Source organism: Daphnia pulex, chromosome 11, assembly GCF_021134715.1.
Source record: "Daphnia pulex isolate KAP4 chromosome 11, ASM2113471v1".
Lineage (NCBI taxonomy): Eukaryota > Metazoa > Arthropoda > Branchiopoda > Diplostraca > Daphniidae > Daphnia > Daphnia pulex.
Window position 1 is genome coordinate 6,549,623 of NC_060027.1, and position 26,812 is coordinate 6,576,434.

The following is a 26,812-nucleotide window of genomic DNA, read 5'->3' on the forward strand; positions in this document are numbered from 1 at the left end:
ACGAAAAAAGTTGACCAAAAATAATTTTATTGCTATAATATGCAATTTTATGTAAGCCAAAAAGCCTCGACGCTGTGTGGCCGATGCGCCCCCAACAAAGGGGTCTTGGTATATTATTGAATATATATTATTTAAACTATTGTAAATATAAAACAAACTAAACAGGATTAAAGAGGAGATAACGTAGAATATTTTCCATATTTTTTTATAATTTTAAAGTAATCGGGAAAGCCGATATTTGATTCAAAGTCAAGGTAGGACGACCCAATTTTAAGACGAAAAATTTATTTCATTTTTCGTTCCTCAACCGTTCGTTGTACTGCCATGAAATTTGGTTTTAAGATGCGCATTACTAACATCTACATCTCCTGATTTTTTCAATATCTTATTGCAATTCTAACCCATCAAGAAATCAATTGAGCCATCCGACCCGAACGCCAGATCGCCCCACTCTCCCCTATCCATGTTTTTTTTTTCGAAATTATGGAATTCACGGAATAGTCGTGGATTGCCAGTTGGTTGGAAAGGGAATGGAATTTTTTTATAAAAAAAAACTTATTTATTGGACAGTGAAAGAGGGTATGAAGTAAATATTAAACAAAAATTTGACCTCGTTAATGACAAAATAATTTCACTTTTTTCGGCTTCTCAGTTTATAGTGAGGTCTAATTTTGAAATTTCTAATATGAAAACCAACAAGTATTTAAAAAGAACAAAAATCTTGCGTATGAAAAGAGTATGAAAAAAGCAGATTTGCCGCGATTATTTCGGATTAATTCTTAGCGATATCGGTTGCTAGCGATAATCACTGAAACATCGGAGAACAATTTTCTTCTGTTAAAATTTTATTTCCGATTATTTTGTTATTTCGATTATTTTTTTAAAGATCCAAATCTTGAAAATAAAAGATAGAAAAAAATCATATGATAGGTCGTTTGCAACGGTGGAACCTATTGCCATGCTGGTCTGCCATGGCAATAGCCTATTACCATGTTAGTGGTAAAAAAAGAAGCATCTAGCGACGGCTGGTAATAGCTGTGGGATCGACACTGTTTTGAATAGGAACTGATGAATAGAAATTTGAGTTCTGATGTGGGCTTATGGCGGTTCCCTAAAATTATCCGACTCCAATCAAAAACAACCCCGAACAACCCAATTAATGTATGCTGGCTATTGGCATCCACTTGGATTGCGAGACAAATTTAATTTTCATGCATACAGCGATTTAAAGTTTAATTGGTATCTATTTTTTAAAATCAAATTGTGCAATGCAGCTTTTATTTCATCATATCGAAAGCAATCTATCAATACTGTGCGGAACGCGACTACCTGCGTGCGGCAATCTGACACAGAAGAATTAAATAACAATTCAGCTCGCAATTCAGAAATTAATTTTTTTTTCAAAATACATAACCGATTAAAAAATTCGTTCGTCAAAATCGAATTAAAATTTACTTGAAAAACCTTGAGCAAAGACAAAATTACATTAAAAGTTGATTTTTGACCGCTAGATGCCTTTTTCCACGCGCGCAGTTTAAAACGTTCATTTTCGATTCGCTCAGTTAAAAAATCGAAAAGCCATCTATTGGGAAAAGACCAAAAAAGTTTCCTCTCAGATCTCAAAACTGTAGTCAAATGCTGGCACAAGGGGTTCGTTAAGTGTGCACACAGTCAATCTTACAATAGACGTTGCCGAAAGTCACGTGACGCCACATTTTACCCAATAAGATGATGCCTTGAGTACTCTCGACCATGCCTACTCTCGACATGGCACGAAAAGTGTGTTTAACAAAGCCAGGGGTAATGGAGAGACCGCCATACCTCTCTCTCCATATCCCTGACAAAGTTGCTATGTCCCAGCAAAAATTAAAATTAAAATTGGCAACGCCAAATTGTAGCAGACTAGGGCTCCTCCAGTCGGTATTCGATCGAATTTGTTTTAGTCACGTGATCTCTAAAAACCAATGGCGTTGCTGAAAGTAAAGTCGAAAGTGAAACCACCTCAAGATTAAAACACTTTTCACCATTGCCAAACTGTTATATAGAGATCGTTGAACTAATTCTTTTGTTGGGAAGGACACGAGACAAATATGTGTCAACTTCAACTATGATAAAGGAATGAATCTTGTTGGGTGAGCTGATTAGGGCGTCACTTGTTAAATGATGCATTCTGATATATGAGCTACGAATCACGTGGGAGCAAGTATTTTCTAATATACAGATTTACAAAAATATTCACTGGAATCAGAAATTATTGTTGCAGAAAGTTTGATATTGAAAAATTAATTAAAAAAGTAAAGAAAAAGTTTGAGTGATAGTATACTCATCTTTCACTTTCCAATAACCTTTCCATATATTTCAAAATCAAATAGTACCTGCTGTGCACATACAGTACCCACCAACGAAATTGGTACAGTGTACCAATTTTGGCCGCTTTTAACACGGCGTTTAACGGCGCTACGCGTCTTTAGTTTTTATTTTTTAATTAGCAACCTAGTTGCTGTAATCCTAAGATTTTTGGAGGGGGGGTTCGAAACAAAACTGGGAACATGAAAAAAATACGCCCCCCCTTTATGTACATTTCCCTACCCCCTGGAACTGGCGTCATGTGCACCAATTTCGCCGAGTGAAAGTTGGGGCAGTTGCTGTGCTTTTCTTATGGCTCTACCAAAAAAGGGCCCTGTTTAAAAAAAAAAAAAAAATAGCCGCAAAACTTCCGCCCTTATAGTTTTTAGCAAAAGATGAAGAATAAGCCAATCTTCATTTTAAGTAATTCAATTAATTCGTTTGTTAAAGTTTAGGGGTGTAAAAAAAAGAAAAAACGGCAAAATTTCTCGTCTCTGAACAAGAAGTTGCTATACCTACCACTAGAGAGACTCATCACTTGGGGAAAATTTTGCCGTTTTTATCTTTCCCGCGTTCACAGACGTTTTCTCTGGTAAAAAGAAAAGATTATAAAAACCCATGCATTGCTGTACGACGACTTTTTAAATATAGATTTCCCTTGCGCGTGATTTAATTTTTGTCCAATAAGGTTAAAATAACAGAGCATATAGATAATTTAGTTACATAAGAGATGTGAAGAGAGCAATAAAAAATACCCCATGGTAGTGGCTCTATGAATTGAATCACGAAAAATTCACGATTTTTCGTGTTTTTTTCGATGCGCGTGATCTAAATATTTTTAAAACTCATTCAAACTTTCTGGATATTTTTTAAAGGCGAAATTGCACCCTTATTTCAAAGAGCAACCCGATCAAAAAAAAAGTCGAAAAATGAAACTGCCTAGGAGCAGCGCAGTCGAATTCGTCGGCTAGGGAGAAGGAGGAGGGAATTTTCGACTGCTAGACTTTACACAGAATGAGCCATGTCCTAATCTCTGTAAATATTCGATTAGTATTATATCGATTATTACATAGAATATCGGTAGGTTTTTATGTAGTGTAGTGGATAGCAAGCTTAAATCCTACCAGATAAATTGATGGATCGATTCTCACTTTGAGCAATTATTTTAATACGTTTATTAACAAGCGATCTCCCACTCAACCAGACCGAAATAGGGGAGACTGGAGTATGCCGGAACACCGGGTCAAGAGGTACATTAGGGGGAAAATTTTTTTATCATATTAAAATTTTTTTCTGACCCATTTTCGGCTTATTTTTCCCTAATTTTTCCCATTTTTCCCGACGAGTGCAACACGGGAAAAAGAGTCGGACACCCCTCGCCATCTTTTTTTTTTAATCCGTCCCATCCAGCTGAAATGGTTAAGAGGGAAGAATTCGGCAAGTTTTGCCGAATCGACAATACAATTTCGGCATTATGTCGATTCGGCAAATCCAATTCGGCAAATCCATTTTTTTGCCGAATCGACCAGCTTGCCAGTTATTAACACAACTAAAAAAACGATTTTTGTTAGTTAATTTTTTTCCGCCAGATAAGGTTTTTAGAAAAAAGAGTCAATGACATGTAAATGTAATATTGAAATGAAGCTAAATCATTTCTTTATCGTTAAAAAAAAATTTTGAATTTTTGATCAATAATATTTACGTTTTTAAAAAAAGAGTCTTTATCGGGAAATCGGGACAGCTGTTTTTGACTAATCAGGGCCAATCAGCGTACAGCGTTTTAAAGAGGCTGTACGCTGATTGGCTCTTTAGGACATAAAATTGATTTCCAGACCTGGCAACGCAGGATGTTCAACTGCTCCATAAGGGTTTTTGTATCATACAGGGCTGTTCGACATCTTTTTTAACATTTGTATCCATGGCGGCAACACAGCAGTCATTGGAATTTATCATCTGAGCCGTATTCTGCCTCGCTTTGTCTGACCCATCCGATCAACCCATCTCATCCCCCACTTCCATTCAAAACCCACTGAATGAAAATGCGCAATACGCATCATAACTCGATTCAGCCTTGTTGTTTTGAGGAAAAGACAGGAGACAACTGTGGTTGTGATATAAGGTGAAGCGTCTGCACTACTGGCATAAAATGATGGCGCGTATTCCCGAAAAGCTACATGATTTATTCATGGGGCTCGTTGGGGAGACTGTAGTTATATGGAACGCTGTACTAAATGAAACGGTTCGTTAAAAAATCGTTTATATGGTTTTTAATGGTTCAGAATCATACAAAGTATTCATTTTGTTTGGTTTGTATGTAAGTTAGTAAGTTAAGAAATAAAAAATGTATACCAAAATTCTTTAAAAAAACGCTCACTGCTGTTAGTTAAGATTAACAGAATTAACTGATAACTTATTGAAAATTAAAATAGCAATATGGCCGTACGGCCCACTAATTGGCCCAGAAATTTGTAACGCCCAATTTATTTTTTCGTATTTTCAAAGAGCTACAGGGATAAATTAAAAAAGAAGATAAGGGTGAAAAACAAAATCCGTTCCAAATAGCCCCACTCTCCTTTACTATATTGATCAAATTTAAGAAAAGTAGTCTTTAACAATAGAGCGGGGGTATTAATAGTATGATAAATTTTTTTCCAGCTCAATATGAAAAGTCCTTCATTAAAAAAAATCTGGAAAGACGTAGTTCCGTAAGGTTCCATGCAAAATTGGGCGCTAGTTTTAAGATAAAGGAGTGGTTGTTGCGAGCTAATGTCTAAAAAACACCTTGAACGACACTTTTTACCAGGACTTCGTGGTCCCGAGGTGGTAATGAGTAGCTGAAATAGTTTCGAATAATAATAGTTCGAATACCTTAGCTGAACATGATAACGAAGTAAATGTTAGTAAAAATTTGTCATGCCCTTTATATCCTGCCTTTGCGAATGCAGCTCCCCGAATTTGGAACAGTCCTCTCTCGGTGAAATCCTGTGATTCACTTTCTTCTTTCCACTCCTCATTAAAGACATATTTGTTCAAAAATTCCCCAATGTATAACTGCTGAAGCTGATATATTTACTTGTAGCCTATTTCAAATCTCCTCCCAGCTGAGTCAAAGCGCCTTTGATAACTTGTGTAAAAGGCGCTATACAAATAAATTACATTATTATATTATTATTATTGTAGGCTTAAAAATGTCAGGAGGTAAACAACTGTGTTCGGACACAGAAAGACATTATTTTAACCATGGCAACTGGTTTGTTTACCATTGAATAGCTGTTTATTGGCTTATACATAACGACAGATAGCATTCAAGCAGCGTCAGTGTGCTTGGTTTGTGAAAAAGTTTTGGTGATAACCGAGTAGGATATCAAGCTACGTGTTCTTACGTGTGTATACCTAAATATCTAGATATAGACAGATAGAGTAACACAGTGAGTTCCTAACATTTTACAAGCTTGAACTGGGTTAAAAATCAGATTCTGATTGAACTCAGAAAGTCGTGGAAAAGAAAATGTTATATTTTGAAGAAGGAAAAAACCGAGTTAAGCCGATTTGGGAGAGATGTTCCATTTCAGTTAGTACCAAGACTCTCTTTCCGTCACCCTATACCTTGAACCACCCCAGGTGGTTAACGACAAAGTATTTTTGTTTCTTCATTCAACTATACATGTTATGTTCCAGCCTCTTTGGAAAAACAACTGTTTGTCTTTTGACCTGTAGTGGATGCTGGGTTGCAAGATCTCTCAATTCAGCAAAATCAGAGGATTCGCCCTATGTGTTTCCTCTCGCTAAGACCTGTTTCTAAATGATAGAATCATGATAATTACAAATTCATACTGATATATAATTGATATTCCGTAAGTACTGTAGGAATTCGATAATAATAATAATAATTTGTTTTTCTACATTCTTTAACACACACTCTTAGTTTATGTCTCAAATTTTTTCCCTTCTTTCTATGGTAAAGGCAAAAAAGTAGGAAAAAGGTAGGGAATTCCTTCTACTTTAACGAAGTCACTGTTAAAAAGGGTACCAATTTTTGGGGGTTGCCAACCACCAAAAATTTGTAAATGCACGAAATTTTGACTTTTTTCGAAAATTCTGGGGTTTTACGTACCACTTTCATTTTTTCAAATTTAACTACAAATATTTGGGGAAAACTACCCCCAAATTTTTGGGCATAGCCAGACATTTAGGTAGTGCATAGGCCTGCTTGGGACATAGATTTTAGTCATGATTAGCAAAGCAATCCCGTCGGCAACCGGCAGAGAAATAATGACAAGTTCAGCTTTTCTCTAAACTATGCAGCAGCGATAGAATTATTTCAAGTGCATTTAAAATTTTATCCATTAGTATTTGCAAACTACTTGTTAAGTAGATCAATTTTCATTTTTACATATCACATTTTCAACTTGAAATATTTTCAAGCGTGCATCCCTTTCCTTAAAAATTATATCGATTTCTGAAAACGTAAGTAGTCTAACGTATAATATTAAGTCTAAGTACTAGTCGGTACTAGTATTTTCGACAAACACGCCCGCTACCCTCTAACTCTTATTTTCTATGCTAACAAAGACTATAAAACTTTCGAAGTCCTTACGTACAGGAAATCAAAATGTAATTCATAAATATCGATTAATGAAACAAGTCAATTGTTCTAGTGGTTAGCGAGTTCAGCTAGCAAGTCGAAGGTTGAAGGTTCGAGCCTGACTCACGTCGAATCTTTTATTCGTCTTCTATACAACCCCGAACGTTTCGTATTGCGATACGATACAAATATTTCGGGTTTGGGAACCCCAGATCTCAGTTGCCGAGAATTTAGGGCGTTTAACCCCGAAAAAGTTGGGAAGTTTTTTAACAGTGGTAGGAAACTATTTTATTACTTCTACTTTATCAAAGTAAAAAATTATTTTGTTTTTCATTCTACTTTTGTATGGTAGGTTAAAAGTATACTGTCTAGCATTTTAATGTTTAATAATTATTTGTTATGCTTAGTAAGAGTTTGGGGAAAATGCTTATGCTTATTTTCCTTACTGCAACGAAAAAATGACAAGAGTCCATTTCATTTACTCTAACTGTGTCTGATACTTACGATTTGCTGTTAAATCTAAGGTTCAATCAGTACAGTGGTTATCAAGTTGAAATGCCAATTCATAATTGAAAGTGAGAATCCATTAGTTACAGTTCGATGCTGGTCAAAGCCACAAGGCAGAATAGGTAAATATAGAGACTCTACTTTTCTTCTCGACTCTTTTCTAATGGTTTTACTACCATAAGGTAGGAAGGACTACTAAAAGGTACCAGTCCATTTGGCTACCGAAAAACTAGGGGAAATTAGAGGAAAGGTAGATACAAAAAACTTTTAGTACAACAAACATAAACCACGATGAAAAGAGTAAAGATTATACGAATTGCTAGATCTGAGAACTCAGCATCCACTACAGTTCTATAGCTAAACATTTGTTCAATATTAGGAAACCCCTCTTATGACAGAGAAAATCGAAGATCTCCCCTTTTGCCCGCATCACTTTTTGTCATATGTAGGGCTCATAAAAAAATTCATAAACACTATTGCTTATCCTTTCCTCTAAAAGATACCCAAAGGATTTTTTTATTATTTTAGATGCCCTAGGTATCACGGTTTTACGACACGGAAACGATGTTAAAGGATTTTTATTCTGTGTTGCTCTTTGCGTTTTTGAATGTTTCGCTTTCCTTCGTTTCCCTTCGATTTACTTTTCCTTTTGTTAACAATATTTCGTTTCAGATTTAAGAGTTATACTCCTGCCCAATATGGTACACCGCCTGTCCAATTCTCGACATCAAATTTCATTTTTACTCTAATTCAATTTTTTTTTGTTAATTAAACATATTTTTTTTGTAAGAAAAAATGTCTCTGTGATAAATTGTCAAACGTTCAATCAGATTTGAATAATCAACGATTAGTATTGAATGCCGGTTCATTATTCACTATATCATAATTTAATAAAAATTTAATATATTTTGGGCTACTATTACAGTAAGATAATCATAATAAACATGGAGGATAGAAATGTGAGCTTCATTGACATACCGAAAAATACATCGTGATGAAAAAATGGGTATGAAAAGCCTTTGCTACTCAACTATTGCAATTGTTCGACCGCCGTTGCTGAAAGGTTCTCCGATTTTGATTTATTTTGACTAGATAGGAAAGCCTATTTGATATTTATAGAACAAAAAGGCTGTTTCGGCTTTAACACATATGTCCGCATTACATTTTTTGAATAAAATTCGAAATAAAACCACGTTAGTGAATCACATTATTGTCTAGAAAAATAATTTTAAAAATGATAAAGTTGATATGTTTTGTCGCTTTTCCGATTCGTGAAACGAATTTCAAGAGAAATAACTAGCTTTGCTTAAAGTAACATTAATGGTGGTAAGTTTCCAGCTTTTTCTCTGGTATGTGCTATTTTATTTCAAAAAACTAAGAGTTATTGAAATAGCATTGGTCTAGTTGTTATGGCAATATATACTACACATTATCAAGAGCTTATGTATGCTATGTTTTACAGCCATCTTAAAAATTTTTAGCAATTTTAAAATCTCTAAAGAATAGTCTTGTTTCTTGTTCTTCATCTATTTACAATTTTTATTTTTAATACGAAAATAGAAATTTTAAAATAAATATTTTTATTTCAGACACCGGTTGCACATTTCTGGGCAGAATCCAATCATCACAGCCAAAAGCGTCGATTTTGTAACGTCTGTCGTAAACGTTTGGACGATACCTATTCTTTCCGATGTGAAGGTAATACGTGTGTATATAAAAAAATAATCATTTTAATCAGTATTAATTGTAACACTAGTAAGCATCCATAGCGCTGACTTTCCTCTGCTGCATTCTGAATTAGGGTTTTAAAATATCTTATTGGCTCGTAGGGCCTACTCTGAGGATGCAAATGTTTTGTGTTAAAAAGCTGAAACGGCAGGAATTAGCAAATTCCAGTAGACTTCCAAAGCGCTGACTTTCCTCTTGGGGTTATGGTTTAACATATCTGACTTGCTCTTACTCTCAAGATGCATTTTCTGTGCGTGTTAAAACGCTGAAATGGTGGGGATGGGTAAATTTTAAGGCCGGGTACTGTATGAGTTCGTACAATTTTTTCCATTTACTTGTAGTTTGTGACTATCATGTGCACGCTGAATGTCAAGACGGAGCATTGCCAAATTGCCGACAAGCTTCTACATACACTCCTGGATGGACATTGGAAGAGATTCGACCAACGCATTATTGGCGTGAAGGAAACTTACCCACCGGAGCAAAATGCATACTTTGCCGTAAATCTTGTTGGAGCGCTGAATGCCTGGCCGGATGGAAATGTGAATGGTGTGGCTTGGCGGTAAAAAAAATTACATTTTAGTGAAAAAAAATTGCTAATAATTTACATGCAGATTACAACTGTACCTACCATATTGATACACGAGTAGGGAATAGTGGATTAAGAAGAGAACGATAGGAACTTGACACACGGGATATAACTATTAACTAGAGGTAGATGCAAAACATGTAGTTATAGAAGATTAATTATTTATAGGATTTGACAAAATCAAATCAAATCCAATGAAATCCAAAAAAAATTAAAGATTTGATTTGGATTTTAAAATGTTTTTAACGGTTTTTAACTGACAGATTTGATTTGGATTTGTATTGATTTTCTTCAAAAATCCAAACCAAATCCAAATCAAGATAAAGGAAAACTGGAAACGTCCTTTTTGCGACAGCTTTTTTAATCACTAGGAAGTAGGGGATGTTTTTCACTGCTTTATCGGGTACGTAGGGTTGGGACCGCAGCGGTTCTTGCACTGTGGTAAATCACCGCTAGGGTAAACCCTACGCACCCAATAAAGCAGTGAAAAACATCTATTCTAGGATATTTTAAACTCGCTCAACACGTTGAAATTATGAAATAACAATATGAATTCTTGAGTAAAAAAGTTTTTTAATTCTTTGATGAAGATTTTTGGAAAACTGATTTTTTCATTCAGCCCAGTACAGTATTGGAAAATGAACGAACATAAAATCAAAGCAGCCATATTTCAAATGCTTTTTTTCATTAAAAATGTCCATATTTTTTCTCTTAAAACTTAATGTCTAACATTATCGTTGTCTAATTGAGTAATTGTCTTACTAATTTTATTCGTTCATTTTTTTATTATAAAGTTATTTGGTGTCCATTGTTTTTTAAACTATAATTTAACAATTTATTTGCTTTTTAAAACGTTTCATATCGACAGTTCTCACTCTGCACACAGAAACTTCTTAACTTGAAATGAAAAATTTTCATTAACTTTTTTAAAATTTGATTTTGATTTGATTTGGATTTGGATTTTTTTAATGATTTGAATTTGAACGATTGTCCAATGATTTGATTTGAAATTTGTTGGATTTTTTAAATTGGATTATTTTAATTTGGATTTTTTTGATGATTTGGATTTGAACGATTTTTTCAATGATTAATTTTTTTTTATTATTGAAATTTTGATTTAATTAGATTTCATTAAATTTTACTTTTTAAGATTTGATAAATCCTAAATAACCGTCAAATTCAATGCACTGGTTTTAGAATATATGGTAATGCATGACAATGTCATTGTTTCCAATTTAATTTGATCAAGACAAAGTTTGGATATATAATGAAAGTGTGATCCTGAGTTCGAGTAATAAATTTTTTTCTCGGATTATTGCTCGCTTTATCAATTTTAAATAAACTATATGTGTATGCAATGACGATAGTAAGACAAGAGAGATTGCAAACGACGGTTTTGTCAGTATATCACCCATGTTAACGGCTTATTTTTAAAATTTCGTCATAAGAAATGTGGTCGTGTTTTAGAACATAACTTTTGCACGATAATTTAAGGATAAGAACCCTAGCAAGACAAGATTTTTATAAGGCAATCATTTATTGATACTAAAACTACTATATTTTAAAATAATATTAATGGTATCTTAATAATCAAATTGACAAATTACAATTATTAACTCATCACTAAGCACGAAAAAGCTGATGAAAGTCACACATTTTAATGAAATAGATTTGGGTTTTCTGATAATACATTTATCAAGTGTACACCTTTTCTGAATATTTTCAATTTCTTTTGATGAATATAGAATTATAGATCAGTGGATTATGATTAACGGGATACAACCTTCTACGCATGATTTGTTAGTAACCCGTATTAAATTTAAACTCTTCTGTTGCTTTCGCCAATATTTTGCAAATTATTAAACCGCAAAATTAAGTTAGTTGTTGACAACTAGGTATTACATTTCTTAACTCTAAACAGAATCTTCGTGAACTTCAGAGATCTTGATGTTGTTGTTAAATTGTAAACATTACAAATATTTATTCAGGTGCATTCTATGTGCTACAAATCTGTCAATCCAGAATGCAACTATGGAATCCTTGCACCAAGTCTTTTGCCACCACACGCCGTCAGTAATAATTGTCATACAGTTGCACTGGAAACACTGATAGGTTCACAACCAAGGAGGAGGGAGACCGCATCCCGTACGTACAATATAATAACTCTTCTGAGATGTTAAATCCTTCATATTTAATCTTGTAATTGGTGGGTTAGTCAACATTCTCGTGATGTTCAAGATATGTGTGTCAAAAAAGCGATGAAAGAATTTAAATTGAACCACTATTTTTATTACTATGCAACTAATTTCATTAGTGATTCATTGTGATTTATATTAATATAAAATTAAGTACCATTTTAATACAGTCAATCATTGTTTAGCTCGCAGTATTTCAGAAGATTTTTCGAGTGGAGGAGGTGGCGAAGCCGCTACTAAATCATTCCGAGAAACTGATGACAATTACTGTCAAAGCAGAGAGCGAGATCGATCTAGAGAACGTGATGACCGAGACGAAGGTAAAAATTATGAAATTGATATAGAACTCTACATCTTCATGTTTGATAGTACTTTGTAGATACTTTAATGTTGAATATATTTTTTTATTATTTAGAATTAATTAAAGTTTATGACGGGATTGCTTCATTCCGTCATCATAGCTACAAACTGATTTCAGTTCCTAGACACACTAGCGTGGAACAACTAGTAGCTGCTGCAATGTGGGCATTTCATCTGACGGGCGATCCTGGTAATTTTATTACCCTTACGAACATAATCAAAGTTAATTTAGATTTTATAAATATTTTTAAGCAATTGGTTTTCATATGATTGAACAAGAGCTTTGATAATAAAATATTTTCTTTTCTTTTTAACGAGCTTTTTAAGGTTTTAGGAAACACAAACTTGTGTCTTCTTTCAATATCTTCTTTACTTTGCCTCATAAGATGAACTGTTAATAGTACAACTCCAAATTTGGGACTTTAAATTTTTTTTCTGCACATAATTTTTATGGTTACCCGTTCTTAAACAAATATATTATCCTCCCAAATGTCTTCGATGAAACACCTATATCTAGGTATAAGTTTAAGGCATTTATATATAATGGAGTGCTTTAAGGCAAATTCATTCTGAAAAGAACGTGAATTCTTGAAACAAGCGAAAACTTTTGCCACGTGATTTGGCATAGGAATAATTTCTAAACTTTTGGAAAGTTTACTTCCATAGCTAGGGAATGGAATTGTTATGGGTCTCGAAATCCAACCTCACGAATGTTGTGTTACCAATTCCTCCATCGAGTCGGGGTCAAATGGGTTATAATTTTGAACGAGGAATCGGCCAAAAAAAGTATTACAAAAACCAAAACCCTAGAAAAATATATGATCCAATCAATAAATCCCATTGAAATATTATTAAAAGGTACGGTCGCAACGGCAATTCTTGTTCGTTTTTTCATTTTATTAATTACGATTTCACTTTTTTTTCCCTATACCTATACCGCAGTAAAACACTGTAGTCTCATTAATTTTTCCACGCATAGCCACGCACGCATAAAATTACACACATAGCCAGGGGTTGAAAGAAAAGTGTTCCATCGTTTTTTGGGTATTGAATATTACTAGATACCTTCTTTTTAAAACTTTGGGGTTGAGTTTGCAATAGGCGAAAGAAAATTCCCATTATTTAATAAGATGGAGGCAAAGGTCACAAAACTGATCACTAGCGTAATAATCTATGATTTTACTCCATCACTTTTAACATTCGATATTTTATCGCAAGTTGCGCTGGGTTCCTTAGGTGCAGGAACCCAAGGTGGTGGTGGCAGGGCTGCGCCACCACGACTCCTAGCTACAAAAACTGGTTTCGCGTCATAATACCAAAAGGATGAGCCAATAAAAGAGAGTGTAAACATGACAATGCTCACAAAAAAGGGAAACTAGAAGTAGAGTTTGAACGTTAGATGGCTCAAACTAATAAATAAAATAAAAAACAAAAAAAGCTCGGCAGATTCCCGGCCGTTTCAGTCTTTTGTTCGCTATTATCTTAAGAGATATCGAAGAATATTTTAATTTTCAAATATGCTCCTGTCTCAAAAAAAGAGGCATTGGTGATCATTTTTTCGTTTGAAAGCTGACCTCGTCTGCCCTACTAAAAATTTTATCGCTCTACTTTTTTCTTATAAGATTAAAATCACGCCAGTGACTCGCGCGTGAAAACTTCTTTCACCAAAACTAGAATTAAGTACCCTTTCATTTTTCCTAGCTATAATTGAGCTGAGCCCTACAGCAATACAGTAGATTTTGAAAACCCAACCTGTTCTGCGAAATCTTTTACTCACTTTCAAGCAAAACAATGTAAAAGACCGGATGTATGCCAAATCTCGCTTTTTTCGTTTTTTAACTTTAGATTACCGCTCAAATTTAGCTTTTATTTTATTTCGTCAAAGGCACTCTCAGGTTTTTCTGCCACATACTATAAAGAAAAGTCTTCAATTTGAAATGCGCATTAAAATAATAAAAAAGCAAAATTTTAAAGGAAAATCAATTCTTTATTTTAAGAGCTATAATTAATACTTTTGATTACAATTTCCAACGTTCAAATTGCGTATAGAATAACAAATGTTACTAAAATCGGACCAATAAGAGCCCAGAATGATTTAACAAAGCGTTTGAAACCCACCGTTTCCTTTAAAGGGTGAAATTCGTCTCATCGGTACATAAATAAGATTGGATATGATTGTTTGCATGAATGATAATTTGTGTGTAATAAGCGATATATATTCAGAAAAATAATATATGATTGTAATAAGTATATCCTTAAAACTGGATAATTTTTATATTCGCTCGTTTTCTAATTAGATTCGGACATTATTGAGAGAATAATTTGATTTTTACTCTCAAATTTTTTACGAAACTTGTTTGGTTCTTTTATTCTCCTCCTCTGATTAATTGGTTATTTAATTTCCTTTCTTTGCCTCCATCTAAGAAATGTAGGGGAGGCCGGGGTTCGTCTGAACATATTTTAAATTTTTCCATAGCTACCAAATGCCAAATGCATTGCGATACGATTGAAATAAAAAGATTAAGTTATAGTTTTTAATATCCCTAACATACCTTGTTTTCAAAGATTCCGTTGTGAACGCTTTGAATTAAGAATTAAGAAAAGAACGGCTCTGAAATGTGAACGTCGGGGTGAAAATTTGACAATTCATCCTCCACTTGATTTTATTTTGACCACATATTTAATAATGGAAATATTTGTTCTTAACTTGGTTGCATTTTTTTGAATTTCTGTTATTAATTACAGAATTTAAGCCAATGAAATCATAAAGTACGAACTGAATAATTTAGGATGACGCCATTATGAAAGAGGCGTTTTTGTTTCGTAATAAACAAATATTTTATAATTTTGTTACACTTTCTTTACTAGGGGATTATTATCTAACAGACCTGTGTGGAAATTCTGAAAAAGAAGTTGAAGATCCATATCCAATTCCTTTGTTAACGCGAGTTGATGGAAGAAAACCAGCGTTATTACTTCGTTTTAGGTAGGAAATTTTTAATTATTATGCTGTTAGAAATGTTTAGCACAATTAACGGAAAAAATAGTGTGGGTTTTATTGGACATTTGTAATTGATACATTTAGATTTTATTGGGTCTTAAGTTTTGGAACAATCAATAATTAACCCGGAGAAGTGGTTATTCGATTATTCATTCGATTATACAATAATAATAATAAACATAAACAACTATTTTATAACTGTAGCAATATCCTTTGGTATAAGAGCTAGGATACTTCGTTCTTTTACAGAGAAACAATATAAAGTTACAAACTTTTGATTTGTGAACATAAATCAAGATATGTAATCTTGACGCTCGCTTTTTGGCAGCAAGTTGCTATAGAGGTTTTAGGGTCTTGCAAGCCTAGGACAACCGTACAAGTCGGTGCAAAAGAGATACAATTGGTGTATACAGAGCTAACTTGGTAGTGTTAGTATTAAACGCGTAACCTATGAAAATTAATGTTTTATTTAAATCAGATATGATTGGATTAATGAAGCTGAATAGCCAATCTACTGAATTGCTGCATGATTTTTTTTATATGATTATCTTAAATTGTGAAGAAAGCTAATAACATACTCGAAGATTTGAGCTGTTTTCGCAAAGTGGGACGAAATTACACACAGTATATAAGTTTCCTGACAACTGGGAGTAGCTTACGGAAAAAATTCGATTAAATGCTTTTTAAACTGGAAGTTCTTGGGGACTTTAGATTATTAAGATTCTCAAGATGTTTTATATATAAAAAAAGGATAGCGACAGCCTGTATCCCCCCCCCTGCCCCTAATATGTAAAATCTCTTATTTTAGAAAACCGACAACTAAGGAATGAAGAACAAAGGGAAAATATGTAGAAATTTTCCGTTTTAAAATCAAAACTCAAATGATTTTTAGTACGGCAACACTTGATTTTATAGAGCTAACAACCCGAGAAGAATTTTCTTATGCAAGAACCATTGCGTTTGGTATTATAGTATAATAAATTGATATTTTCACTGCTGAGAAACCGTTCATTTTAGCGTTTGTCTTGATGTGAATAACATGATTTAATTTTGGAAAGTTTAATGGTAATCATAGTGGTGAAAAATTCTTGAAAAAAAATTCTCCTACTACTCAATTCTCCTTTCATGTCACAGCAGCGGTGAACCACTAAGTTGGTAAGTTTTTTTATTTTTTAAAAGTGTGGAAACTCGAGCACTTGTATTTGCATCGGTAGAGAGGAGACGCGTTCAAGGCTGAACCACTGAACGAGCTACGGAAGAAACAAACGCAAAGCAAGCCGGAAATTTGTTAATTTTTAAAATTTACGATTGTTGTGAAGCAAAAACGACATTTTAAATAAATGAAATTCATAGTTAAGGCCAACCCTACTAAGACATGGACGTCCATGGTATATCCATGGGATGTAAATTTTGGGATCTGGTACATCCCATTTTACATACAATGGATGTACGGGGAATATCCTAATTACCTTCCCCTCGACGTACTGTGGGGTATATCCGAAGTACGTCCAAAATTGTCTGCAGTTGGGATGATCATTCCAATTCATTCCAATTGAAATAAATAAATTAGGGACATTACAGCTGTTATTTTTTCCATACTTTTCTCTCCGATTTACAATTCTGAATTCATTTTACTAGGAAACAAGCTTTGACTATTTCGGGAATCGAACCCGGACCGTCGGAGTGGAAGGCTAGTGCTGTACAGCTACGCCACAATAGTTATATGAGATCTAGCATAGTTTTATTAACTTATTTTGTTACTTATTCGACTGTTTAGAAAGGGCATAGCATAACACACATTAGTAAGGTTTTATCTTAACGTACATATAAAAGTTCTTCTTCTACTTTTATGGGGTGATTTACGCCTTTACAGTTGGATTTTTATATAAGATATTAGGGGACCATTTTAAAATATATATTTATTTAAACTAATAACTGTCATACACATTAACAGTTGTAGCACATTTTTTTTTATTTACGTACAGAAGTCCGTAGCGTGTTTACTAATAAATAAACTTAGGAATAAGTAAATTATAATAATAAAAATAAGTTTATTTTTTCATTTATCATGTTTATTTAGAAAGTTAAGTTCTTAACGGATAAATAATGCTGCTTGTAAAAGAAGAAAAGTAAAAAAATTTATATTTAATCGAAGATACGTTAAGGTGCGTCTACACTAGCAGTTTTTACAGACATACAGACACCGAATTACGACCGTAACTTGTCTGTAAAAACGGCTAGTGTAGACGCAGCATTAGATAGATATTAATACACAAGCTTTCATCTTTTTTGGATGAGAACTGTACGTACACCAAACATACTTCCGGTACATTCAGTGAATGTACTTGATGGTATGTCCATTGTATATGTTTTTCATATACTGTTGGGATCAAAGAATTTCTTAATTTTTTATCCATTTATGTACATACTGGTAGCGTACCCTGAACATCCACATGGGATGAGGGACGCCAACATCCCGTTGTACATACCTGGGATATCGCTTGGATGGCGCGTCTTAGTAGGGAAGAGGATAATGTTCACTAAAAAATGAAGACGAAAATCGGCTAACTAACGTATGAAAACGAGACGGCAATATGTGAATTTTACTCATCATGGTTTGAGCTTCGGCAAAGTATATAAAGGGTGACGGTATGAAATTGAAACAAGGTGATTGGATTATTTCAATCAAATGACTTGTCTTCTTACTGAGATAACATATCAATTTTATTGGAATTCGTTATAAAGTTCCACATGAAACTTTTCAAATTCTTTAAAGGGCAATTACCAACCATTAATCGGGGGCATTAGTTAAGGGGGAAAGAAAATTTAGGAAAAGAAAGGTGGGGTAATAAAAAGGCGGTAATCGTTGCTTTATCCGCATAAATCGTAAACATCATCGGTGTAATCGATAGGATGTACGTGTATCCAATATAGACTATGCTACAACTTCCACATATTACTTGGCTTGCTAACATTGATGGGATTTTGTAAAGTATTTTTAATGAACATTTATATAGTTATTTTATTGTAAAAAGATGTAAACAAGTGCAGAATGAACGTGTCTCTTTTATATTTTCAAAATTGATTTCTAACAGTAAATCCATTTGAAAAATGCAATATTTCTACAAAATTCATAGGAAAAATTCTGCTCGGGAATATGTTTTTAAAGCCTTAGTGCGCTCTCATAGCTCTATTTTCCGTCCCGTAGTGCAACAGTGCCAAAGTAGCCCCACTTCTTACTGCCCTCTTGACTGTCCGAAAACTAATTCATCTAATTTAAAAGACGTGAAAAAAATCCCCAAAGAATTACACAAAGTCCTCAGTTCAAAATCGGATCAAACTGATTATCGGATGAAAACTGAATTTTTTTGTGCTTTTTGTTTTGCTTAAATCAATTTAGGTAAAATAAAATTTACAAAATGAAATACAATTGCACCAAAATGTTACTATAGTATAGGCAGTAACGAGCTCACTTTTCATAAAAAAGCTTGATGTGATGTGATCTCTTATTTGATCTGATAGAATCTCAATGCAAAATTATCATATGGATCATGTGATATTTGTGAGTGAAATCATATACGATAATTAGTGACAAACTGGCAGGAGAAGGAGAAGCCGAAAATGGTGCCAATTGTGCTACAAAACTTCGAATAATTCTTACACGAACATTTTCGATTAATGCTTACTCTGCAACTGGCTCCGACTTGTAAAGGCTTTTATTTGATTGTGAATTAACATATAGACGAAAGTTAAGAAAATTCCCCCATCTAAGTAAAAAAAAGAGTATTGATTTCATTATTTAAAAAAAAAAAAACTTTCTTACTTTCTTCTTTTGAATTTAGGGAGTCTACCGATTCTGGTTGGGTTCGCGTTCACGCTGGAAGACTGCAAGTTTCAGAATCCCCTAAGCTTGTACCCGTGAGTAGTGGTACCAGCGCTGCTAGTCTACTCAGTGAATCACTGCCATTGTTTGGATTGGAATCAGCAAATCCAGATGATTTTTCGGTTACTGAAATAATTATGCATAAAGGAGGTAATTTCAATTTTCATGTAAAGGAATTTGACTTTATACAATATTAAAATTTCATTATACTCATATTTTCCGTACGTTTTGTCCCCGATAACTTCATTTTTAAACGAATTTTTCTATTAAATAAAGTTTCGGAACGAGTTCTCGGTAGAGAAGAAATTCCATGGGAGTCGCTTAAGCAGATTGGTCGTGAATCCCTTCGGCAAATGCAGCGCACTCGATTCTACCTTCAACCTAAGGAAGTTCCGTGTGGCGAAAATTTGGCTGTGTTCGTAAGCAATTTACCATTTAATCTCTCTCAGCGTCAGTATGAAAAGATTCTACTTGATATTCTTGGAAAAGGTACAGTTGTATTTATTTTGCTTGAATTTACAAAGTTTTAAACTTATTCAAAACTAGCAAAGTTCTATACTAACGCAAAACTTTCAGAAAACAAATATTCTTTGATTGGGCCCATATATTACGAGTATGGTTCGATGGTTTTAACATACCAGAAATTTGACGATGCCATCCAGGCTTGCTACACCTTAAAAGATGCGATTTATGAGGAGCGAAATTTATCAGGTACACGAAAAAATATGGAATTTATGAAAAATGGTTTGTTAATCTGTCAATTTTATTAATAGCTGCTCTTTTGCCAAATATAATACCTCAATTGATTCCTCCCGAAGTTCAACCTCTTTTAGTCTTCGTAAACGTAAAATCAGGAGGCTGTCAAGGCCTTGAACTTGTGACGAGCTTTCGCAAGCTCTTAAACCCATATCAAGTTTACGATCTTGACATTGGTGGCCCATTACCAGGCCTCTATGTTTTCCGCCACGTGAAAGATTACCGTATTCTGGTCTGCGGAGGTGACGGCACTATAGGTTGGGTTTTACAATGTCTAGATAATGTTGGTCAGGACAGTGAATGTTCTTCGCCCCCTTGTGCCATTGTTCCTCTTGGCACTGGAAATGATTTGGCCCGCGTATTACGTTGGGGATCAGGTACAACTAACCATACACGATTTATAATAATTGAACTGCATTGAAACGTTTAACGTTCAGGTTATACTGGGGGAGAAGATCCATTAAACCTTCTACGGGATGTAATTGACGCCGAGGAAATCCGACTTGATAGATGGACAGTTGTTTTCCATCCTTCAGACGAGAAATTATCTGAAGACTGTAAGAATAGTTGTGGAACAAGTGGTGTTATGTCCACTTCGACAGCTATATCAAATGAAGATAATACCCAAATATTTGTTATGAATAATTATTTCGGCATTGGGATCGATGCTGATCTTTGCTTAGATTTCCATAATGCCAGAGAAGAAAATCCAAATAAGTTCAATAGTCGGTAAGATCACTAATATTTCCATAGATGATGTGCTGTCAACTTTATAAATTTTGACATTTTTCAAGGCATTTGCAATTGTCACTTTTATTCGACTAATTTTTAATTAGTCGAATTAGTTGAATAAAAGTTACAATTTTTTATTTTCTGTCAAGCTAATATTTACCTGTGTTTTTATACAGATTACACAACAAAGGTGTCTACGTAAAGATGGGAATACGCAAGATGATGGGGCGAAAAATGTGCAAAGATATGCATAAGGAAATTCGGTTAGAAGTGGATGGAAAAATGGTTGAATTACCTCCTGTCGAAGGAATAATTATTCTAAACATATTGAGGTATTGCTTTACTTTCGGGATAGTTTCAGAAACAAGTTATTCTCTCTTGTAATTCGAAAACTTATTGGGTCTCAACCTTTAGTTGGGGATCTGGCGCTAACCCGTGGGGGTTTGAGCGTGATGACCAATTCTCCATGCCTAATCACTGGGATGGTATGCTTGAAGTAGTAGGGGTTACTGGTGTTCTTCATTTGGGCCAAATTCAATCGGGATTACGATCAGCTATTAGAATTGCACAGGTCATTATTCATCAAGTGATAACAAATTGAAAAAAATATATCGTCTCTTATCTGAAACTCAGGGTGGGCATATTAGAATACGAATGAACAGTGAGTTACCTATTCAAGTTGATGGTGAGCCATGGATTCAGTGTGCTGGTGAAATAGTTGTTCTGAAATCTGCATTGAAGGTAAAGACGATTTTTCATAAGTTTCAAAGTTCCAAACTGCATGAAGACTTAATACAATTTCTTTAGCACTACAGTTAATTAACCTAATTAATTTTTTTTCCACAATAACTTAAAAATAATATTGGTTATAATATACAGGCTACTATGTTAAAGAAGAAAAAAGGGAACAACCCATCTAACAGTGGTGGCAGTAGCGGTAACCATACCAGTGGAAGTAGTAAAGCTCGTTTTCCAGCATCAATTCAAGCAAAAACAGACTTAGATAACTGTGGATTTGACGATTCTCAAAATGCTGAAGGGTGTAGCAACAAAACGCAGATCTATTCAACAACCGTCTAAAAAAATTTGAAAATCAATTCAATTTGCAAAACAATTTTAGTCCATTACTTCAGAATGTTCGAATTTATTTGACACGCAGACTTCAGTATAGATTCGGAATTTTGAGTGAGTGGATTAATCCCGAGATGTTTATGAACTCTTTCCGAAATATCCTAACTTCTACAACAAGATTTTCTACGTTGCTACAATAATACTTCTCAATTTCTTTTCAAATTTTTATGTTAAAAGTTTATTTTAAAAATAGTTTTTTGTGCTACTTTTATGTTGGCCTATTTTCATATAGTTCTGCGTCCACTAAAATTCTCGTAATTATGTTTCATTTGCTTATTTAGACGCAAATTCTGAATCTCGTCATTCCATTCCCAATTTTATCATATAAAACTATCAGTCAAGCTGTCGTAAGTAAATCGAGGAATAATGTTATAAGACTTTGAAACTTAAATCAGCAACCATCTCTAGAAAATAATATTCCTCTTGAGAACTTCCTACATTTTAGATGAATTAATTTCACTTAATTCGTTTAATTAGATCACATATATATACATCAAAGTATATATGTATCTGCTATGCAGGAATTTAATTGAATTAAAGAAAAAGAATGTGTTTAGAAGCCAAAAATATTTGGATGCATGATATGGCTAGCTGGAATACCAAATTTATAATACATACATTTATTAAACATAATAATCTAGTCAAGAACGTTAAATGAAAGCTAAGTTTTACTGCTAAAAACTAAGTAAATTTTGAAGTTCATGGGTATTTATTTTAAATCTATTATTCACAAATGGCACATTTTAAATGTTTTATGTCTTTTCTATGTATGTCTTAGATATATACTTTGATTTGGCCCACATTTTTTTATTTTACTTAATTTGTTTTGGCTTTAGCCAAAGACTGTATCCTTATTACATTTTGGCCAGGGATAATGTTTTCACGAGAGAAACGTTTTCAATCGAATTAAAACTAGCAAATATAACCTGTCTTACAGTTATAATAAGAAAAATATGCTAACAAATAATAAATTGCCTTGGCTAATAATCCCCTGCAACATGAATTAGAAGAAAAAGTCCCCATAAAAAAAATTCAGAGAAGAAATGCATGACACACAGTAGCTTGTTATACATGAAAATTTATCATCAGAATTTGTTTTTCCATATCTAATGTGGGACAAGGTCATATTGAAATCTGACTATGACACATACCAGTCAAAGAAGTAAAGAATAAGTAAGAAGTAGTATGAGTTTGGGGTTCATTTTGAAATATTTAAAACTTTAATTGATTGGTTTATCGTCGGTAATCTACGTAAATATTTTGAATGGTTATGTCAATTTTTTGTTTTCATTTTTCAAACTCTGGTTATTTTAACAAGATGGCCATACTTCGTGAAAATTAACTGATCTGTTGATGCAAATGATCCTTGTCGGCACATCGAACGCAAAATCAGAAATGGTTAATGCCAAGGCGATTTTTTAAGACATCGTCCTGTTGAATTTTGACTAAACGTCGTTTTGATTGAGAATTTTAATCAAACCCAATCCCAGATAATTTACATTACACATAATCGTTGTACTAATCGTAAATTAATGAAATGAAATACAAGTTTGTAAGCTTGATAATAATTGCTTCGGAGAGTTTATAAACTTTTAGTTTTGTTGCACATTTTATCTTTGAATTGCGGGTTTAATTTTCATCTGCCATTTGAAGAATCGTCCTTTGATGATGTAGGCCTAATGGAAATAATGTTAATAGTGACAGTGCTTTTCTTAAAAAAACTTAGTAGAAAGGAAGGTATTCAAATGCTTAGGAAGCTGGTTGACGTAAGGAACGGACTTTGAACGTCGATTTGAAGAGGATTTCGGTTTTGCTTACAAAAAGTTAAGTTTTCTATTTAATACTTTTCGCATCGTTCTAGCTTTTTCCTGTTGTTAGTTATTGAACGCAAAAGTACTCTTCTCTCCGTAAGGCTCTTCTTGTTGTTCCTAAACTTTCGATAAGGTTCTCTTGCGCGTTTTCAAATTGTGGATAACTACTGTAACTGTAAGTATATTTAGTAAACAAAAGAATGTATTAATTTTTTTCTCCACAAGTATTGATTTCTATAGTAGTTTCGCATGGATTATTCTACTGTCACTACGGGTTGCTGAAAGTAGAACTCCAAAAACAGAAGAATTCCAAAGAAAGTAGAATCCCAATTTTTTAAATATTATTTTAAATACATACAGAATGCCAGTTGAAAATATTATTACAAATATCCAACAATTGAATTCTATTGCCCGACAGTAGAACACCAATACGCGACAATACTATCTGATTATAGAACTCCACTGCCCAACAATAAAACTACAATTATTTTGTAAATATTTTCATGCCCGAAAGTAGAATTTAATTTTTTAAGACTTGATGCGCTAGTTAGAAAGTCTATCATAGAATAAGACGGAATCAATACACGAGCAAAATATCGGCAAACCTCACACACACATCATTTCAGCTCAATCTGAGTACCCTCGTTCTCTTACGTCGGCTGATAGCCTGCTACTCGCAGCGCCACTCGTGGCCAAGTCATAACATGCCCTTTTTTTCTTCTGATAACAAAAATTGAAAACGTCTACGAGGGAACAAGCGAGTGTAGTGGAAAAGAGAGAAAAGGATGAGGATGATCGATATTCCAATCACGAAGCAATGACTGGAATTCAGTGGCTTTGAACGGGCTGTTATCGGACCATAACTTTATTGGGACGCCTCCAAAGTCATAAAGAATTGTCGGAATGCGTCAATGAGGCAGACGTGCGCTTGTCTGGAAAGACGACGACGCGGGGCCAGCTTAGGGTGTTTCATAGTTGACTAATACTTTTTTTACGAACTCTTGTATTGGGGTGTTAAATATTATTAAAAAAATGTATACCAAGTTTGAGGTCAAAATAAAAATTTTACCCCTCCCCCCTGTAAGGATGTTGACTGATTGAATAAATGTATTCACGGAAGTAAGGGAGTTGGTCAAGAGACGACCAGTGCAATAGGGAAGCTAAGAGAGGACTGAAGGGTAATATATATGCAGCAATATATGTACAGCAAATGTAGGTGGCTTTGGTTTTCCGCGCTGGCGAGGTTTAGCTTGTTAAGGCGATGCTTCTGGTGCGGGGAGCATCGGCTTCGTTGTTGACGTTGTTCCTGGCTTAACCGGTATTGGTGCGGGAGGTATTGGCGTCGGTGTTGATTTTGTTCCTGGCATAACCTGTATCCTTTTCCGGAGCATCCGGCGGTTACGGCGGAAGAGTCGACCTGCTGGTGTCTTCAACAAAAAGTCCCGATGTGGATCAATTTCCACCACGACGGCTGGGGTTGACCAGCACTTCGAAATGGGGTGCTGAATGACGACGTGATCGCCTATAGAGAGAGGAGGAAGTTGATGAGCTGTTTTATTGTAATGCTCAATCTGAATTTCTTTGGCACGTCTCGCCCTTTTTTCCAGGACATCAGTCTTTTGTTGCCATTCTGGAGCGAATAAGCGACGCTGAGCGGGTAGCGCGTCTCGAACAGGGCGGTTGAGCACCAACTGTGCCAGTGAGACAGCGCCTGAACGAGGTGCGTTCCCGAATAACAATAATGATTTAGCGAACAAGATCCAGCGATGAGTTTCTTCATGCTCTTGACAGTGGCTTCGGCTAAACCATTTGATTGAGGGCAGTGTGGCGATGAGGTGCCTGTTGAAAAATTCCAATCCTTCGCGAAATTTTTAAACTCCATTGCGTTAAACTGGGGACCGTTGTCGCTCCATACTCTTACGGAAGCACCAGGTCCATGAACAAAAAATTCGCGCGAGGCATCGACGATGCATCGAGCAGTAGTGTTCTTGTCCTTAAACGGAATGACGTCAGGCCATCTGCTGTATTGGTCGACAAGAATAAGAAAATCGCATCCGTTGACTGAGGCAATATTCATGTGGATCTGCTCGAATGGGCGTGTTGCTGCTTCTCGCTGTTGAAGCGACTCACGGGGAAGCGAAGGCTGATGTTCACTGCAATGTTTTCATGACTGAGATGCCATGTCAATATCGTTGTCCATACCGGGCCAGTATAACGATAATCTTGCACGTTGTTTTAGCTTGGTCGCGCCTTGATGCATCTGAATAAGGTCCTGAAGGATCGGGCGGCGACATGACTCCAGGATGACGATCCTGGCTCCGGCCATGATCATTCCATCCGACTCGTCGATTGCAAGCTGAGTCCGTATATTCCTAAACGGACGAAGTGAAAGAGAGAGATTACATTTATCATTAGGGAAACCATTGATGATGTATGTATGTATGTATGTATGTATCAATTTATATAGCGCACTATCGCAGATAATCTTCTAATCCGATCTAATGACGCTGGTTAGTTTCCAATTTGGAAAGATGTGATTAAACACATCACCGTATGTTTAACGTCATATCCTTGAAAGCAATCAAGGATCCCTGTGTTATGCGTGCTGCCTTTCTCCACGGCGAGACTGCTACAGGTTTTTGACGGGTTCAGCTGGGTTTCGAAACCAGAGCCTCATTGCCTTTTTCCAAAGCGTTGACGCTCTAATCCACTACACCACCACATCCCCACATGATGGCTTCTCTCAATTCGATCATTTGTTTGTCTTCAAGCGCCGCCGTCTTGATTTTGTCCAAAACCGTGTCTGTAACAGAAATGTAAGAGGAATTGATCGTACTGATGATGGCCGCTCTTGCTGAAAAAGGAGGTGGCCCTTCGGCTGGCTCGTCGTCTGGAGATGCCATGTCCACGGGTGCGCGAGATAGCGCGTCAGCGTCGTGGTTGTCTTTTCCTCGCACCCAACGGGCCGTGAATTGGTACCGTTGCATTTTCAGTCTAAGGCGAAGAATACGCGGGTTATCCAGCTTATCCAAGCTGTAATCCTTTAAAATAGGAATTAGTGGTCTATGATCTGTGACAAGTTCAAAATGCCTGAGTCCTTCGATAAATTGTCGGCACTTGTGCATTGCCCAAGCGGCACTTAAACATTTCAACTCGATCATAGCGTAACGTGATTCCGCATCTGACAG

The 26,812-nt window shown here is 35.0% G+C and overlaps 1 protein-coding gene across 3 annotated transcripts in view; it reads left to right on the plus strand.

Annotated features, from left to right (window-relative positions):
- Nucleotides 1–22,613, plus strand: part of LOC124207697 (diacylglycerol kinase theta-like) — a 29,206-nt gene extending 6,593 nt beyond the window's left edge. The window contains exons 2-17 of one of the 3 annotated variants that reach the window (XM_046605281.1): nucleotides 8,364–8,501; nucleotides 9,028–9,136; nucleotides 9,508–9,728; nucleotides 11,744–11,900; nucleotides 12,136–12,270; nucleotides 12,366–12,500; nucleotides 15,179–15,296; nucleotides 19,154–19,344; nucleotides 19,471–19,683; nucleotides 19,771–19,905; nucleotides 19,968–20,327; nucleotides 20,388–20,679; nucleotides 20,859–21,014; nucleotides 21,097–21,253; nucleotides 21,316–21,423; nucleotides 21,562–22,613. In XM_046605281.1, the coding sequence (XP_046461237.1) occupies nucleotides 11,753–11,900; nucleotides 12,136–12,270; nucleotides 12,366–12,500; nucleotides 15,179–15,296; nucleotides 19,154–19,344; nucleotides 19,471–19,683; nucleotides 19,771–19,905; nucleotides 19,968–20,327; nucleotides 20,388–20,679; nucleotides 20,859–21,014; nucleotides 21,097–21,253; nucleotides 21,316–21,423; nucleotides 21,562–21,762 (2,349 nt within the window). In that variant the 5' untranslated portion in view covers nucleotides 8,364–8,501; nucleotides 9,028–9,136; nucleotides 9,508–9,728; nucleotides 11,744–11,752 and the 3' untranslated portion in view covers nucleotides 21,763–22,613. Of the gene's footprint in view, nucleotides 1–8,363; nucleotides 8,502–9,027; nucleotides 9,137–9,507; nucleotides 9,729–9,780; nucleotides 9,881–11,743; nucleotides 11,901–12,135; nucleotides 12,271–12,365; nucleotides 12,501–15,178; nucleotides 15,297–19,153; nucleotides 19,345–19,470; nucleotides 19,684–19,770; nucleotides 19,906–19,967; nucleotides 20,328–20,387; nucleotides 20,680–20,858; nucleotides 21,015–21,096; nucleotides 21,254–21,315; nucleotides 21,424–21,561 lie in introns of those variants that run through there. The other 2 variants (XM_046605280.1, XM_046605282.1) reach the window with 2 other exon arrangements.
- The last annotated feature ends 4,199 nt before the right edge of the window (nucleotides 22,614–26,812 follow it).